Source organism: Megalobrama amblycephala, unplaced genomic scaffold (assembly GCF_018812025.1).
Source record: "Megalobrama amblycephala isolate DHTTF-2021 unplaced genomic scaffold, ASM1881202v1 scaffold442, whole genome shotgun sequence".
NCBI lineage: Eukaryota > Metazoa > Chordata > Actinopteri > Cypriniformes > Xenocyprididae > Megalobrama > Megalobrama amblycephala.
In genome coordinates this window covers 140,973-159,895 of record NW_025953381.1, presented here as the reverse complement: position 1 = coordinate 159,895, position 18,923 = coordinate 140,973, and the positions used below count along the sequence as shown (strand labels likewise).

The 18,923-nt window shown below is 39.4% G+C and overlaps 1 protein-coding gene across 1 annotated transcript; it reads left to right on the top strand.

Moving 5' to 3' along the window:
- The first annotated feature begins 1,507 nt into the window (after positions 1 to 1,507).
- Positions 1,508 to 8,963, top strand: LOC125261610. Its single transcript, XM_048180168.1, has 7 exons — positions 1,508 to 1,789; positions 2,302 to 2,489; positions 2,669 to 2,783; positions 3,046 to 3,347; positions 4,247 to 4,467; positions 5,396 to 5,555; positions 8,686 to 8,963. The coding sequence occupies exons 1-7, from the start codon at positions 1,665 to 1,667 to the stop codon at positions 8,817 to 8,819; spliced, it is 1,245 nt and encodes a 414-aa protein (XP_048036125.1). The 5' UTR covers positions 1,508 to 1,664; the 3' UTR covers positions 8,820 to 8,963.
- The last annotated feature ends 9,960 nt before the right edge of the window (positions 8,964 to 18,923 follow it).

The window sequence follows — 18,923 nt, the reverse complement described above, 5'->3', positions numbered from 1 at the left end:
TGTAGTGTTGGGTACCTTTCTGGACCGAAATATGTACAGCAATTTCATGCTGCTGTTCTCTGGTACTGCCATTTTAGTAAGTCCTAGACTGTCCTGCCACACACAGTATGCTCGCACCTTGCTTAGATCTTTTGTTTCTCACTTTGGTGAAATATATGGCAAAGATCAACTTGTTTATAATGTACATGCTTTGGTTCATCTGGCAGATGAAGTACAACGACATGGTTGTCTTGACGCATTTTCTGCATTTCCCTATGAAAGTTACCTGAACAAGCTAAAAAGGCTTGTTAGAAAACCAGACTTTCCCCTTGCCCAAATTATTCGTCGATTGTCAGAGATGAGAATTACTGACACTCCTTTAAATGGTACCTCTTTTAAAAAACAGCATTTTGTTGGGCCACTTGTAGATGGACTGTCAGTGAAAGCACAGTATGGTGAGATGGCATGTGACAAGTGGACGGTTAAAGTTTCAACCGGGGATAACGTGTTTGTCATTGGTAATGAGATTTGCATCATACATAACATTGTGGAATGCAGTGATGGAGTGTACGTAGTATACAAAGAATTTTCAGAGAAGTCTTTGTTCTTCACATACCCATTCAATTCTGAATATCTGAATATTCATATAATTTCACAAACATCAGATACACTCAAGTGTGTTAAAGCTTCAGAGCTTGTCCAGAAATGTGTTGCTTTACCTCATAGGGATGGTTTTGTGGCCATACCCTTATTTCATACATTTTAGGAATGTCTCACGCTACAGTGAGAAACAACAAAAACTCCACAGGTTAAAGGGATAGTTCACCCAAAAATGAAAATTTGATGTTTATCTGCTTACCCCCAGCGCATCCAAGATGTAGGTGACTTTGTTTCTTCAGTCGAACGCAAATTATGATTTTTAACTGCAACCGCTGCAGTCTGTCAGTCAAATAATAGCAGTGGATGGGAACTTCTACTATAAGAGTAAATAGAACTTGCTTAGACAAATCCAAATTAAACCCTGCGGCTCGTGACGACACATTGATGTCCTAAGACACGAAACGATCGGTTTGTGTGAGAAACCGAACAGTATTTATATAATTTATTACCTCTAATACACCACTATGTCCAACTTCGTTCAGCATCCTGTTAGTGAGGTCAAAAAACGCGTTCTGATGACGGAAGTGATGTCTCGCCCATATACTTCAATGAGTGCTAGACATTACTTCCGTTGTCAGAGCGCGATCAGACCTCACCAACCGGAAGCTGAACGAAGTTGGACATAGTGGTGTATTAGAGGTAATAAATTATATAAATACTGTTCGGTTTCTCGCACAAACTGAACGTTTCGTGTCTTAGGACATCAATGTGTCGCCACGAGCTGCAGGGTTTCATTTGGATTTGTCTAAGCAAGTTTTATTTACTCTTATAGTAGAAGTTCCCATCCACTGCTATTATTTGACTGACAGACTGCAGCGATTGTAGTTAAAAATCATAATTTGCGTTCGACTGAAGAAACAAAGTCACCTACATCTTGGATGCACTGGGGGTAAGCAGATACACATCAAATTTTCATTTTTAGCTTGTATGTTTTTTCCTAGGGGAGAATGATAGTGGTAGTATTGATGGTAGTTTTAGTTTGTAGTAGTTAGAGCTCTTGTGTTCATATATTAGCAGTAGAATTGATGCAGTTGCACAATAGTTTTGACTGGACAAGTGTTTATGCAAAATTAGGAACAGACACAGTGACAAAAGACATCACCATGCATCACCACAAACACTGCAGTTTGAAACTGGATAACAATTGTCTGTAAGTACTTTGTGTAGTGAGTTGCTTGTGTTCAAAGTCATTTTTATTTATACAGTACAGATTGTTTCAAAGTAACTTCGCAGTAAGTTGACAGTTCATTGTTGATTCAGTTGAGCTTAATAAGGCCACATTTGAACTGCAATTCCGATTTGTTGACCATATTATATTTTTATTGGATGACCAGCTTACATCTTCTTTTTAAAAGTGACCCACATGCAATTACACTATGCACTTGGTAACAAAAGGTAGACGTACTGACCCAGAAAACCTTAGGCTGAAAAGAAAGTAAAAACGGCATAATCAGCAAAACATTGGGTCTCATTCACTAACAGTTCTTCTCACAAAAACTTTCCAGCTAATTCACAACACATTCATACGCCACAACAATAATTGATTAATAATGATGGCTATATAATTTCTTTTATTAATAACAATTGTTTCAGATCTTCTTGAAACAAAAAAAGTTATATTTCTGTGTTGCTGTTTGTTTCTTTCCTTCCTTCTCGGTTAAGGATGTTCCACTTAATCGAGTTCCTGATCAACAAAACGGTAGCAGTGGTGCCACAAACGTGGTGCAGAGATGGAGTTGTCTATTGGCCAAACTACCGAAATGATGAAAGAGTAAACAGGGCAGTGAAAAATTCGGAGGAGCCGGGACCTGACTGGAAAACATATGATGTCAGAGTTATTAAAACATGTGGTATGCTATTTATTTATTTTTTAAAATGACTATTGTAAGCAAATATCAAAATATTTTGACCTTATATAATTGAAAAAAAAATCCTTTTAATCAGTGTCATACTGTTCTGTTGTGTATAATGTTCTTTTTTGCTATGATAATTTGAAACTACTGAAGTTTAACACATATTTAATTTTAAGATGACTACTTTGAGGCACAACGACTCTTAAAGAAATCTCTGATGTGTAACACATCAGATCTACAGTCTGAAGAGGAAGAGGAGGAGATAAGACCAAAAAGAAGGCCAAAGCCAATGTTAGTATATACATATATTATCCTTTATATTCTACATTAACTTTTTGGCCTCTATATTTTCTCAAAAACATAATTTAGTATAAAATCAGAATACTCTTAACACAACTACAACAGGATTGCCATGACATTCTCAATCAGTTACACTAATTTATAACTTAAGTTCTTAGGCCAGTGAAAATGTTTTTGTAATTATTAATAAGAGCAGATCAAGAGTTTTAATTTTCAACCCTGATTGTTGTATTTTTTTCAACCCACTTTATAGTCATTTCTTTGGAGACACAGATAATGACAGTGAGGAAGAAGGTCATCCTCATAAAAAGAGAGCCAGGGGTCCAGCCAAACTCTTAACCGAACCACCAGCTCCTGTTATCTCGCCACCAGCTCCTGTTATATCAACACCACCTTTTATCCCAAGTAGCAGCACACCTGCTCCTCTTCCACCCACTTCACCACCACCTCACTGTGCACAGAGACCAGCAGAAGAGCAAACCCCTTCTACAAGAAAGGTCTACAGACCAACCTGGCGGGGGGGAAGATGTGGATCAGACAGTATCACCTGCTCTGGTGAGCAATACCTCATCAGATATAAGACTTAAATAGTGTTTGTTTTGTCAACTGTTTTTAATTGTAGTCTTAGTCCTTTAAAATGTACTTTTTAGCTTTTATTATATTTATTCAACCTTATTCTGTTTTGGTTTAGTCATTTTTTGTCGACTAAACGTCAGGGCATTTTAATCTAGTTTTAGCCAATGAAAACTTTTGAGCAAAAAAAAAGGTAACAATTATTTTGCTAAACATTGTATTTGTTATTATTTGAGAAATTTATTTTTACATTTCATCAGAATTATTGCACTTTTTCCTAACAGCACAAATCAAGAGAATGTTAAATCGTACCTGTGGTTTATTTTACCTCATCTAGCGTGCTGATTTATTACAGGCTATTTATCATATAAATTAACACGCTTCCTTACCAAAACTGGAAAAACAAGAAACTTATTGCAAAAATGAATACAGTGAAATTCCTAATATAAATACCAATAATTTTAAATTATATAAATATAAGCCCATTTATTCAGCAACCACAATCGAAAACAATATAGTGGAAATCCATGTTTGTATTTATTAGTTCATCGCTGAGAAGATAAATTGTGGAGGAACACAGACTGGCTGAATGATACATTTATTTGAGCATAAAATCTCAGTGAGGTTCATTCTGGTGTTACGCAGCCCTTTGAGCTTCCACAATAGGTTTTTTCTCACGCATTAAGCAGGTTCGGTTGAACTTAAATTTATGTTCACTGATGAATGTTTATATGTGAATAAAAGTCTAAATTAAATTCTTTGAGGCCACTTTTTTAAAAAAATTAACTGTCTCTTTCCATCTGTTAAGTAGAATGTGCCTTAATGAGTTGTCCAATGCAGAATGAATTTATGTTAAATATTTTTTTTTCTGTTTTGCACAGCTGCAGAAGTTCACATTATGAGTTTATTGGAATTAATAAAACATCAGCAGGAGCAAATAATTGCTAAAGTAAATTATTTGATGAGCAAGGTGAGCCCAGCAGGCCAAGACATGGAAATGCCTGACAACCCAGTAGATTTTCCATTAACATCAATGGAGGAAGTGGAGAATTTTGAGGAGTGGCTCAGAAATCCCGCAAATAATCAAATTAAGTTGAGCGTGGTGAGTGTTTTTCATTTTCATTTTCATTACACTGAAAATTTACATTACATTCTAGCATTTTTTTAAAAATTTTTTACAGTTCATGCTAATCTTAGAGAGTGAAAAATGCATGCTGTGTTATTTTTAATGTGATAAATTATCTTTATCAGCCCTTTTAGAAATGTTTAATGATCTTTCAGCCAATCACAAAGTCATATTATGTCTTTTAGGTTTGCTCTTAAATGAACCTGGATAGCTATCACCACTCTCTTAGCATTACACAGTAGTGTAGTGCAAATGTTCTCCTACTTATGGGTCTGATTTAAAGGTGTAGTGACAAAGGGAGCAAACCCTAATTTTGGCTCAAAGCTTGAAACCTTGTGCACACTGGGACGGTTATCGAGCAAGCTTATCGCAAACATTTTTCATGGCGGTTTTCAGCGTTTCTTTGTGTTCATACCCAAGAAATTTTCACTGGCAATGTGCCGAGGGAACATGCAAATTCACTCGCTGACCATAGAGGGGCTTATTGAAAAATAGAAATACCCTGGTACACAAGGTGGCAATGCACATCTTTATGCTTCTGACACTCGCTTTTCACACAGAAGATGAGAGCCAGTATTTACCTGCCTGCCAAAAGCATTCACACATTTTCTGCTTACTGGCAAACAGAACATGGATATTTCAAGCAGCAGCAGTAGGAGTGTCAGGGAGTCACCACAGTCACCACCCACTACAGTCACCAGATCCCAATCACCTGATTACGTTCACTTGTCAGCGATCATCAGCCAGCAATATATACCTGCACTCCTTCCGTTCACTCGCTGTCTGGTCTCAACCTTACCATGTTGAACCGCTGTACTCGCATGAACTGTTTTAAATATGTTTTTAGTACCTTTATGGATCTTTAATATTATAAGAAATTGACAGGATTTTTGTTACATTTTAGATTTCTTCCCTTGCAACTGTTGGGGGCCATGATACAAAACGTGTCACATGGAACATCCTTTCCCGCATGTTCTGTGATGATGTTGGGAGGAGGATTAACTGGAAGGGCGTGAATGGTAAAAAGGCGTTCAACCAAATGGAGTCCAAGAAGTTCCTCCTGTGTAAGTAAATGTAATAAATATTTCCAGTATCTGCATGACTCGTCATAGCCATAAACAGAGAGAAGTAGCTCTGGCTATAATGTTCTTCCGCAAGATGCATGCAGTTCTGTTTATTAACCGCTAGAGTAGGTCTGGGCGATATGGCAATAAACAGCAGCTTCTGCTTTTAAAGTGGGAACTGCTTCATCTTTCAGTAAAAGCCTTTGTGCAAATCCAGCATTGAACTCGTCAGAGTTTCCGCTAGAAAAAAAATGGTGCCGGTCAAAGTGACCGGCAGAGGTTTCGTTTTCCGGACATTTTGATGATATGCCGGTCAAATATCGCCTCTTAATTAGTCAAGTTAAGGAAAACTGAAAGCAGTTTATGTAACTTAAAAAATGACATAATCAGGCCGTATATGCAACATGTTTATTAGCCTAACTTTCAAATAGACAGAAAAAAAACATGAACGTCCGATTGGCGTCAATCAACCAATTGTTTTTTACTATGGTTTCACATTTCATAGTTTAACAAACCAACCCCCCTTCCCCACATGAAATATCCGAATATAGCATTGTTTTTACTCAAGCAAACTTAATTATAAACTCAGTATGTCTCATTTAGCTGGTAACATTTAAATTGGCCACCGTGTGAAATGACTCCTTGTCAAATGAACTTGAATGCAACATGGTCATTGCTCTGACTATGTTCAATGAGAGCAGACATTCTCAAATTATTCGACCCTCTTGTGAATCCGTTGTGTTGTCCTGCCTTTTCGCAGCGCGAACAGAACATTTTTTCGTTACCATCAATTACCTCACATCTTAGCCATGGGAACTTGTCACTCCATTCCGACCGATACGCCCTACACTTCGGCTTTTTCTCCGGTGGTGGCGGAGCTGTCTGGCTCTGGACATCTGAGGCTTCAGGCGTTCCTGATTCAGTATCCTCCTTCGCGTCTGGCCTCTGAAAAAAACTTTTAAGGCTAGTCTGCCTGGGCCTGGCCATATTTGAAACGTCTCTCAATAGTTTGTGGTTTAGGTCTATATTATAGCCGTTAGGCGTGCGCTTTATTTGAAATGCAACATGCGATGTTGTTTAAAAACTTTCAAACGGTCGATTCAGATTGTGTTAGGGGGGCGGGGCCGGGATTATTAGGCAGTTTTAATCTGACAATTTGACCGGAGAGATTTAATTTTGTCGGACATTTAATTTTTTTTCCCAGCCAATGTCCGGTAATTACCGGACAACGGAAACCCTGGAACTCGTGTAGATTCTGGAAACTGTCTTCAGCACCGCATCCAGTGTAGAAAATATCACAGATTATAATGGGTTATATATCTTTTGACACGTCGTGTCCGGTGTACACAACTCTTCCACTTCCATTATGCTGTGCCACATGGCCTCGCCCCCTTTGTTGAGTGTTTCCGGGGGCGTGTTTTGCAGGGTTTATGATATCACCAACCCATTGTCATATTACTATATGAAATACACTGGAGGGGGTCGTAATTGGTGACAACATATGCTATACAAACCAACAAAAACAAACAATTCATTACTTTTTACCATGTCAAAGAATTATTTCACCTGTCGCCGATTACGTTCTCCTCCAATGCATTTCATATAGTAATATGACCCGTTGCGCTCTGTCTCACTGCCTGTATCCACTTTTGTGTCCTTAAACATTCGTTTTTTGGGGTCGACAGCTTATAAAAACTTATTTCTGGGTTTTTTTAAGTTTGTTAGCTGTACACCTTGTCACACAGCAGCTTTTAGACATTGTTCTGTTTTTTGTAATAAGTCAGAAAAGACAAGAAGGCAGCCTCACGCAATACAAACTCAATGGAGACTGTTGGATTGTTTTTCCCCCCCGGTGGGCGTGGTTTCAGATTAACATAAATTACCTCTAAATCGCCATCACCTGCGTTCAGTATCGAAGATAATCGACTTCGATAATGAACCCGATTTTGCGTGGCTTCTCCGTGAACTACGGCTCTGACTATTAAAAGGCGCTCCATTTTAAAGCAGGTGATGGCGATTTAGAGGTAATCAGGGAACCGGCTTTACTGACGAAATGCGCGTGACAATCGCATGCCATATATCGCCCAGCCCTACCAATGTCGTAACTTTAGAGACCTAAATTTGCGAATATCAAACATTCAGCGTCAAACCAACTTTATGCCAGTATCTGCTTTCTTGGAGCCTACATAATATATCCTACAAATGAGGTGTGAGTTTGGTCTTTTATATCACTGTACGAGTCCATTAAGCTGTGTTAAGAGTTTTATATGTCCTGATGGCAGGGGGCTCCTGTGACGGATGAGGGAAACCCTAGTATTACAACACAGCACCTCGATATAAAGTTGAAGAAACTAAACAACAGAGAGAAATATATGTCTACCTCAGATTTAACGTTTGATCTTACACCAGCATCGGGCAATAACGTTATAATCTCATTCACTGTAGAGAAAGCTGTAGCCTACACAGGGAAAGTAACGTTAACCATAAATGCAGCTTTTGTGTCTTTATCAGCTTTTCTGCATTCATACTGGCCCTGATAATCATCAAAGTCACTTACCGCTTGCTCTAATTCTGTAAATCCGTTTTTATGAATAATGATGACTTACTCTTCGTGAACAGCCGCTAGCGGCACCTGCTGGTGAAGAAGACTAACAGCAGATGGATATCATGCATCGGCACTCTACTGCTTTTCCTGCAGTTCCCGGATGTGAAATGTTGAATTTTCTGCAGACTTTGAACCACTGAATTTGTAAAGCGAAATAAAATGGACTGAAATTTGCTAGTCAAATTTTATAGGTTGTATTTTTAAACAATGAATATTTTGGAAGTGAAATCTGAAAGGTGAATATGAATTATTGAATTTTAAAAAATAATGAAATATGTGTGTGAAATATTTTAATTGAAATATTCACAGCTTAAATATACGACCATGTTGAATTTTAGCCTATAACAATGCAAGCCTTAAAAATACAATGCATCAAAATTCAAGCACAGCTAATGTAATGCAGATTTTTTTTTTTTTTTTCAATTAGTGCAATTCAACAAGCTTTTTATTTCAAAAACATTTGCCATTAATCATAGTAGCTTCAATGTGAATTTTTTAAAATGAAAATCTGCTTGTGTATTATAGGTGCAGTGAGAAAAAGCCATGCATCACGTGCCGCCACTGATGACGAAATTACAAAGCACACAATTCGGTGGTTCAACCTGGCAGCTGATAGGGGAAGCTCCAGGAACCGCCCCACTGTGAGCACCCAACAATAGAGTTTTTCCAGAATTTCATTGTTTACTTCAGTTTTGAAGTGTTTATTTAAAGTTGCAACAGTTACAATAAAATTAAAGTACAAGATTACTATTTTAAATAAATGTTTTTTTTTTATTGTTTTTGTTTCTATTCAAATATGTTTCTATTTTTCTATTCAAAGAATATTTTTAAAAAAATCTGGTTTCTACAAAATTAAACAGTACAACTGTTAACAAAAAGAAAAATGTTGCTCATATTTACTCTTCTTAATTTTGTGAAGTCTTATATTTCATTAAATAAAAATGTTTCTGGTACAATTTATGGTTGCATTTCATTTTCTGTAATGATTCTATTATAACCTATTCTAATAACCTATTAATGTACATAAATAATTAAACTATAAAAATAGTTATGGTAATTAGAATGTAAAAACATTTATAGACTATTTTTAAAGTTTTATTGTAACTGGCTAAAGTTTTGAATGATTTCATGTTTTATTAATATTAATATTAATAATGACAGACATTAAATATTAAAGCTTTTATAAAGCAATTCAGTCTATCTGATGTGGGTCCATTTAGATTTTAAATATTTCTTTGTAGCCAGTTTTGTCCAGAATAGTTCGAGAGTGATCTGAAAGGTATCCAGACCAAATGACCATAAACGGGTCCAGATCGGATCCGCGGCGGATCAGCTGCTTCATAAACGGGTCCAGATCGGATCCGCGGCGGATCAGCTGCTTCAGAAACGGGACCAGATCGGATCCGCGGCGGATCAGCTGCTTAATAAACGGGTCCGGATTGGATCCGCGGCGGATCAGCTGCTTAATAAACGGGTCCGGATTGGATCCGCGGCGGATCAGCTGCTTCAGAAACGGGTCCAGATCGGATCCGCGGCGGATGAGCTACCTTATCGGCGGACACGGGGCGGGTCTGTTCCGGATGTGAACTGGATCCGCAATCCTTATCTGTTCCGGATCCGCTGCGCTGTGCAAGTGGACTCCGTTCCGGACCCGTTTTGCGGATCCGTTTCGGAGCTTGTGATACCTCCGGGGCGGATCCGTTGCGGAGTCAGTTTGCTATCTGGGTTGCCAACTCTCACGCATGTGGTGTGACACTCACGCTTTCAGCATCAATCTCACGCACACGCAAGAAATGTCACGCCAAAATCCATTTTCTCCAGTGCCCAAGGAAGTCGACCGGAAGTTGAAGTCGGCCGGGTGCCGCCATCTTGTAGCAGAACTTCACTTGCGTTAGCATCCCCATTGACTCCCATTCATTTTGGCGTCACTTTGACAGTGAATAACTTTACATCTATGGCGTTTAAAGACTCCATTTGTCCATTATTTATTTCTAAAGATACACGACAATGTATAAAGGGCTCCATTACCTTCTATGTTACATTATGGCCCCGTAGATACAGTTTTTGTAAAAATAGGCTAACGATTGCGTCATAACCACTCGACTCTCTGTCGCACAGTAGAGAAATTACCGTACAGACAGGAGGAGAAGCTCGCAGGCAATCGGGGAGATGTCAAGAGAGATGGCGTACTGGCGTTACATTTTAAAATACTATACAAAATAATTAATCAGAATACTTACTCCTGCTTACTCACGCCAAAGAACTCCCCGCTCAAGCTCGCCGTCTCTGCAAGATTAACAATGGCAGTTTGCACGCACAGCTACTAGAAGATTTACATCTGTCAGACAGGTTGCTGACGTCATCAAGCTTAGTTTGAGTCTGCGCGTCAGAAACGGAAGTGCTAAAAATCGCTAAAAATGGGCTTCACTTGTCTCAATTGAGTTCCAATGGGGTCGCTGTGTCCATTTCTTTTACTGTCTATGATTTTCTCCCCTCTCAATCCGTTACTTTCTGTTGATGACTAGACCACAGCGTAATAATGACAGGAGAGGCATTTAAAGGCCCACAGCTGTTACATCTCCCTACAACGTTCTCGCTGCAAGGCTGAAAACCTTGCACCTGATACGTCAGTTGCGTGTGAGAAGTTCAGAGAGAGTTCGGAGCATAGGTTCAGAGTCGGAGTCGGCACGTGTGAAAGTTTGGAAGACAATCAAGGTAAGCAAATAATAAAATGGTGAGCCTTGTCACTACAGACGTAGCCTTGCCTAATCAGTCTGTGTGCCGAGACTAAGTTACAGACTTCAACTATAGTTGCAAATGTTGTCTGACGTGCGTTATGATGTGGCCTAGCTAAATTGCTCAATAAAAATAGTCTCATGTAGGGTCCGAAATTAACACCCGCCAAGTGCCAAATGCGGGTAGATTTTCCGTTTTGGCGAGCAAATCTCAAAAGGCTATCCGCCACACTGGCGGGTTAATGTTCATACCAAAATATGAAATTTTCAGCGCGCACGAGCAGAGAGAGAGAGAGAGAGCCCCGGCCACGCGCGCGCACTCAATATTCAGAGCGGCCAAAGCGTCAAGCTTCCCTGTACTTTTTGACAAGCGTCTTTGACAAAGCGGCCAGAGCTTCTTTGCAGCTCAAGTCGGCTGGCTTTCAGATGTAGCTACTTACAGTACATACATTTACACATTAATTACAACAGTATAATATAATGAGATTAATATTTTAAACAACATTTTTATTCAGAAATATGAAATGACAAGATGAAATAATACTTAATTGGATTATGAAAGTAATATCGCCACTAGGTGGCGGTAAGTCATTGTGTTAAAGAAGGAGTAATTTATTCATTTGTCGATTCGTTCGTTCAAAGCGCTGATTCATTCAGGAATAAAAATCAAGTGGCTGTCTATATTAATTGGTCACTGAATCATCGTCTATATTAATGGGTTGTTCAAAGACTCTTATTCATTCAGGAATGAAACAACTCTGTGTGCCTACTGCGAGTCAGTCGCACAACTGTTCTTTGACTTTATTTGCTTTGGAGGTTTGGCAGAGAAAATTCTGTATGCCATCTGTTAGCCGGCCAATACCTAATATTAATTAAATAATCTCAGCGTATTGCCTAAAACAAAAGTTATGACATCTGTGCAGGGTGCGATTTGTGAAAAAAAAAAAAAAAAAAGAGGGGGGATGTTTTGAAAAGTTTTTGTTTGTTTGTTTTTTTGTTTTTGAAAATTTGTTAAAAAACACAGTAGAGCTATATAGCCTACTATTTTTGGCAGCTGTTACAGAAACATTTTTACAAAAAAAAATAAATAATCTGATTTAACCTTGAGGTTTGAAGTATTAGATAGCTTAGATATTTGCACCACTACAATGACGCTAATAATTCTTAATTTCTAATAGAAATGCAAAATCAATCGGTAGTTATTAATAGAATAACGAGACACAAACCTTTTACATTCAGTCGCGTTTGGTCCCATTTATTTTTGATCACAGTGCATACACATACAAACTTTTAGTCCAAAAGTGCGCACATTTGGAGAAATACACGTTTACCTCAGATTTCATTAGATAAAATATAAGCTGGGCCGTACGCAGGGTTTCATAATTACCGAGGTCAGAAGTTTTAGTTTCCTAGGGGGGTACGGAGCATATGCTCCCCCGAAAAATTAGATTTCCCTGGTGTACATATGTGCATTTTTAAGACGTTTTAAGGCAATCATCATCTACACAGGATGCTAAACTCGTTATGAAGTGAGTTTGGAGTAAAGACATGTTATTAAATGTTGTAACAATTTAAAACCACGTCAACAAATAAATGCATGCACAGTTTTGAGGCAGCTTTAATCGCATGTTTGGTAATTTCATGACTTAACTTACAACAGAACAACGACGGTCATTGCTCGTAGTTTCTTTTGCGCTTTATTTTAACTATAATAAAGTAATTAAATGCAGCGCGCGCCGGCGCATTTGCGCATGCAATTCTTCAGTGCGCACCGCTATCTGCAATAATAAATCAGCAATAATAAAACAGGCAGTGTGTCAAAGGTATTGGCTATTAGGTAGCTGTGAGTGCACGTGCGAAGTAAATTGTTATTTCTGAGATAAACTAGTATAATGATTATAATATTTCTGAGCTAAACGCGTTTTTGTGGACACACAGAAGAAAGCCTCGTCTATAGGCTCTGCCTCGATTTGTGTCTCAAGTCATTCGTTAGTCTGGCTGTTTGAGAGATAGAGATCAAGCGATAGAGATTAAGATTAAATGTACATCTAAAAGTGATTATATAGTTGCAATAAACGCGTTAAATCCATCGCAGCGAAGGACTATATTCTGGTCTATTTTTCATTTTCCGATTTTATTATTAAATCAAAAAACGAATGACCAAAAGATACACGGACACGGTTTTTCGTTCAGGGGTAGAAAATGAATAATCAACTTGAATATTTGATCTCAACATGTGGGCGGGAATGAAACGCCACTTTCCGCTGATTGGTCAACCAAACATTAAACTGTGCCATCATCAGTTCTTCTGCTGTTGAGCGCAGCAGAATAATAGTCCTTCGCTGCGATGGATTTAACGCGTTTATTGCAACTATATAATCACTTTTAAATTTACATTTAATCTTGATCTCTATCTCTTGATCTCTATCTCTCAAACAGCCACACTAACGACTGATTTGAGACACAAATCGAGGCAGAGCCTGTAGAGGCTTTCTTCTGTGTGTCCATAAAAACGTGTGTTTAGCTCAGAAATATTATAATCATTATACTAGTTTATCTCAGAAATAACAATTTACTTCGCACCTGCACTCACAACTACCTAATAGCAAATACCTTTGACACACTGTCTGTTTTATTATTGCTGACCACCTATCAAAATCCGTGTGGCAACGCTGCGCAACTCACGTGACAGCACAGAGATAGCGGCGCGCACTCAAGAATTGCATGAGCAAATGCGCCGGCGCACGCTGCATTTAATTACTTTATTATAGCTTAAATAAAGCGCAAAAGAAACTACGAGCAATGACTGTCGTTGTTCTGTTGTTAGTTAAGTCATGAAATTACCAAACATGCGATTAAAGCTGCCTCAAAACTGTGCATGCATTTATTTGTTGACATGGTTTTAAATTGTTATCCAATTTGTTGGCCTTAAAATGCACATAATACTTAATAATTAATATTAAGTATTGGCCGGCTAACGGATGGCAGACAGAACGGTTATTTCCAAAGCAAATAAAGTCAAAGAACAGTTGTGCGACTGACTCGACTGAGTAGGCACACAGAGTTGTTTCATTCCTGAATGAATAAGAGTCTTTGAACAACCCATTAATATAGACGATGATTCAGTGACCAATTAATATAGACAGCCACTTGATTTTATTCCTGAATGAATCAGCGCTTTGAACGAACGAATCGACAAATGAATAAATCACTCCTTCTTTAACACAATGACTTACCGCCACATAGTGGTGATATTACTTTCATAATCCAAGTATTATTTCATCTTGTCATTTCATATTTCTGAATAAAAATGTTGTTTAAAATATTAATCTCATTATATTATACTGTTGTAATTAATGTGTAAATGTATTTACTGTAAGTAGCTACATCTGAAAGCATCATGCAGTTGACTGATAATTGGTAACAGCCTAGTGTCATATTCTAATTTATTTGACTACATTTAAGAATTTAACATTATAGATAGCATAAATATTTAATAAGATTAGGAAAGAAATTATATATAAAGGTAAAAAAAACCCTGAAAATCATTTGTCCCATTTAAGTTAATTTCTGACACTGGTAGATGGCATTAAATATAAATACCTTCCATCTCTGGTTTATTGTACAAAGTCTTATTTCAGGGTTTTATTCATATAACTCAAACAAGTTCACCGTAAAATCGTTATGTCAAATTCATATTTCACTAAAGTCAATCACTGAAACATTAGATAATGACATTATGATATCTATCTGTTGACTGAATAAAAATCATAATAGAACTATAATAGATGTGCTGTGAACATTAACTACGATGGTGGTCAGCAATAATAAAACATGCAGTGTGTCAAAGGTGTTGGCTATTAGGTAGTTGTGAGTGCAGGTGCGAAGTAAACACGCGTTTTTATGGACACACAGAAGAAAGCCTCTCAGGATCTGCCTCGATTTGTGTCTCAAATCATTCGTTAGTCTGGCTGTTTGAGAGATAGAGGTCAAAAGATAGAGATCAAGATTAAATGTAAATTATTATATAGTTGCAATAAACGCGTTAAATCCATCGCAGCGAAGGACTATTATTCTGCTGAGCTGAACAGCGGAAGAACTGATGACGGCACAGTTTAATGTTTGGTTGACCAATCAGCGGAAAGGGGCGTTTCATTCCCGCCCACATGTTGAGATCAAATATTCAAGTTGTTTATTCATTTTCTACCCCTGAACGAAAAATGAAAAATCAAGCCGAATTCTTGTTTTTCGTTTTGTTTGAAAAAAATGAAAAACGAAAAAGGTGCCGTTTTTCATTTTCCGATTTCATTATTAAATCAAAAAACGAATGACCAAAAGATACACGGACCACGTGTATCATCTGATCATTCAATTATTTCATTTAATATGGCAAACGAAAAACGGGCAAAACAGGTCAATATTTCGTTTTTCAGTGGTTCTGTATGAACCAAAAAATGAAAGCTGATGTCTTTTTTCTAGTTTTCAGCTCGAAACCGAAAAACAAATAAACTGAAAAACCAAAACAAAATAATACAGCTAATTTACGTTTTTCTTTATTTTTCCAGTTCTCACGGTGTTTAGAGCTGCGTGCCGAGCTTTGCGCATGCGCAATGAATGTATGACCACTAGCCATAACCGCATGTGTTTCATGTACACTCGGAGGCAACATAATGGATGTATCATTTGTTCTTTTCACTTCGTCTAGAAGGGTAACATTGAGAGAGGAAGACATGCTGGTTGAAAACATTTCAAAAATATTTCAGGTAATACTCATTTAGGGTCCTTTTACTGGAAGCAAAACTCAAGAAAAGTCATGGCTGTACTGGAGGCTGATTTCCAAGCTATGCAACAAAAGAGGCGGAGAGTCTCGTAAGTCTCGTAAATCTCATAAGTTACAATACCAAATGCAGTCCTAGTTACCTGTGTGTGCTTAAAAATCGTCTCAGGTTACGTATGTAACCATGGTTCCCTGAGAACAGGGAACGAGACTCTGCGCTGATCGCGCTTTGGGGAACGTCACGTGACCCAGGTGTCTGAAAGCAACTATCCAACAACTCCAATCCCTATTGGCCGGCGACAGCCTATGACGTCATACGGCGCGACCCGGACGTATAAAGGGAGCGCCTGGAGAGACAGAAGACATCTATCGTCTTGAGGGACTGTTCTGCAGGCAGGCAACCCGAAGCATGGCAGGAAAGCGCAGAGTCTCGTTCCGTTCTCAGGGAACCATGGTTACATACGTAACCTGAGACGTTCCCTTTCAAAAGGGAACTTCAACTCTGCGCTGATAGCGCTTTGGGGAACGATATACCCACGCCGCCATGCTTGAGGAGAGTGCATGCCAAATAATATGGCTGACAAACGTCAAGCAGTTTCGAAGGAAATGCTTAGCAACTCACCCTCGGGTCACACCAGGCTGTCAGTGACAGCATTCCCTATGGCCAACAGCCCAAGCTGAGCCAACAGAGGCCTTCCAGAGACAGAAGGCCTACTAAGGCAGCTAGAGGCATCTGAAACCAACTTTTCCACAGACAAAGTGGTTTCTTTAAGGGAATGAGGCCAGGGAACCGAAGGGAACCCCGTCCAGTCACTAGAGGGGAACAAAGTTACCCCTAATGCCACCAGGGAGGCCGACCTGGTCTGTCATAGGACAAACTTAGTCTTGGCCAGCCCTGTCTGAGTACAGAATCTCCATAACGCATTCTTCGTAGAAGAGAGCAGGTAAGAGTGACTGCAGAAAGGCAGAAGCAACTCAGACCCACGCGTAGAGATGGGCATCCTGGAGAGCAGAACTTAGCTGAGTGCTATGAACCCTCTTATTGAGGGGAGACAATCCACTCATCCTAGGATCTACTCAGTGCTTAATTAACGCACTGAGGAGGCTGTGCGCTAGAGAACCCTGATACAGGGGAGCACAAACCAGCCTGGGGCTGAATCTTAGGAGGCGGCCTGATAAGGCCTACCACCATGATCAGCTTAGGGAGCTAAGCACTATTACAACATAACCCCAAAGGGGAAGTACAAAGCTCACCTAACAGGTAGACCATGCAATGGGCACATACTCATGGAGGCCAAAGAAGGGCCTACAGCATGATAGTAACTATATGTGAAACAGAAGTATATTCAGAAAGTGGCCTGAAGGGGCCACCCTGAACACCTGTCTGGCTGCAGCAGACAGGCAGCTTCAACGGCAGCATGGGAGACTGCAAAGCGCCCGCATGATAATCTACCCAACACAATCCAACGAGCAGTGTACTCAGTAAAAGCACCTTTTTACTCTTTCAAGCAAGAGGAATACAACATACGCCGACACATAGTCGAGGAAGGCCCGTGCAGGCCTATCACCTCCACAGACACGTGGGCATCAGCTCGTGGCAGTGTTCTTAGGCACCGAAGAACGATAAATAACCGACACCAAGGAGGTTAAATATCATCTGGGCACCTGGCCAACTAGGAGTGTATACAAAAAGTTCTCAGAGAAAAAATACACGTCAACATATACCACTATGTTGAAAAAGGGCGGCCCATAGGGCCTAGCAACCTTTAGACATATGGCATAAGTCCAGTGGCCATCTCTAGGAGCATGAATAGATCCACCTTAGACAACTAGGTGGCTATTAGCTCAACTAGCTTACGATCAGGCTCAGGGAGATGGATGCAGTTCAAACCAAACCTCAGAAAGGTTTAACCACAGCATACACCCTGAAGGGCTAGCCACTCAAGGTACTCGGAAAAGCACCATAAATTCTCACAGCGAGAAGAGAACACAGCTGAACTCCAAATGCTACACCAGAGGCCGAGAAGAGGCCTACCTTAGTAAACATATGGCATCAGCGAGCGGCTGCCATAACCAGTCCACCCAAAAGCCATGTATTTAGCATTGAAACTTCCTCAGAAGAAATACATAGAACGCTGCCACCCAACGTGAACAGGCCTGATTAGGGCCTATCCGTCGAGGTGGGGCGTGGCCTTTTTAAGGTGGTCAGGTTTTTCCAAAGCATCCTGCCAACCAATCAACTAAAAAGGGAGGCCTAGTGGGGCCTACAATCTCAGCGACAAGTGGCGTTCAGCAACTGTAGGAATGAAACACAAACTGTGCCAGCATGTGAACTAAAAAGGAGGCCTGTTGGGGCCTACCATTCTAATGACACGTGGCTTCAGCTCGTGAAACGCTGTAAACTATGTGAGCAAACTATGATCAGCTAACAGCACTTGTTATAAAAACAATTGCTAACTAGAATGAGGCTAAATAACCATAAGAGCCTACAATCAAAGTTATATGCAATATAGCTGTTAACAAGATCACAAAAAGGGAGCTAATATAAACCAGCTTTTCTCAAAAAGTGGTTATATACTACCCTGAGTATGCAATCCAACAGGTGATGCACTCAGTAACACCAATAAACCTACTAATGGGGAATATTAGGTCACCAGTGTCTCCAATAGCGGCTACATGAAAAAGCCTGCTATTACACCATGTTCATAGACAGAGGCTAATCACAGCCTGCTATCACAGAAACAGGTGTTAACCTGTGGCAGCATAAGTAAGCTCACATACAATGTAGGGCAAAAGTCTAGAACTTCAAAGCAAATGCAGCGCTTTGATGTATATGCTGTTTTCAAAGAGGAAAATAATTCTCTACATACAGATTCTCAAATCTGTACTGAGCCATAGAGGACGAATGCTAAAACCTAGCAACGTCAACTCAAACTTGATTAGAGAAACAAGTGGCTCAGAGGAAAAAACCCATTTTCCCTAGCATAAAAGTTCTAGAAAGTGGGGCCTTGCACACACAGCATGACTTATCTACGCAAAGATAAGGGCCTACCACCTGAGATAACAGCATCAGGGAGTCTAAAAAACAGTCTACAACCTAGCTGTTTAAACTCAACAATTGCACCTACATAGCAAGGGGATAATGGGCATACGGCCTGACAACTCCCTCGGGAGGAGACTAGAGCTAGGAACTATACAACCTGACAAGGGATAGCATACATAGGGTTATACGCAAATAACACACTTAACCT

What these genes read in the sequence shown, in the direction of transcription:
- LOC125261610 (XM_048180168.1), top strand. Translation starts at nt 1,665, where the DNA reads ATGCAGTTGCACAATAGTTTTGACTGGACAAGTGTTTATGCAAAATTA. An exon ending in AAACTGGATAACAATTGTCT is followed by an intron (nt 1,790 to 2,301) that starts GTAAGTACTTTG and finishes TTCTCGGTTAAG; the next exon opens with GATGTTCCACTTAATCGAGT. An exon ending in CAGAGTTATTAAAACATGTG is followed by an intron (nt 2,490 to 2,668) that starts GTATGCTATTTA and finishes TTTAATTTTAAG; the next exon opens with ATGACTACTTTGAGGCACAA.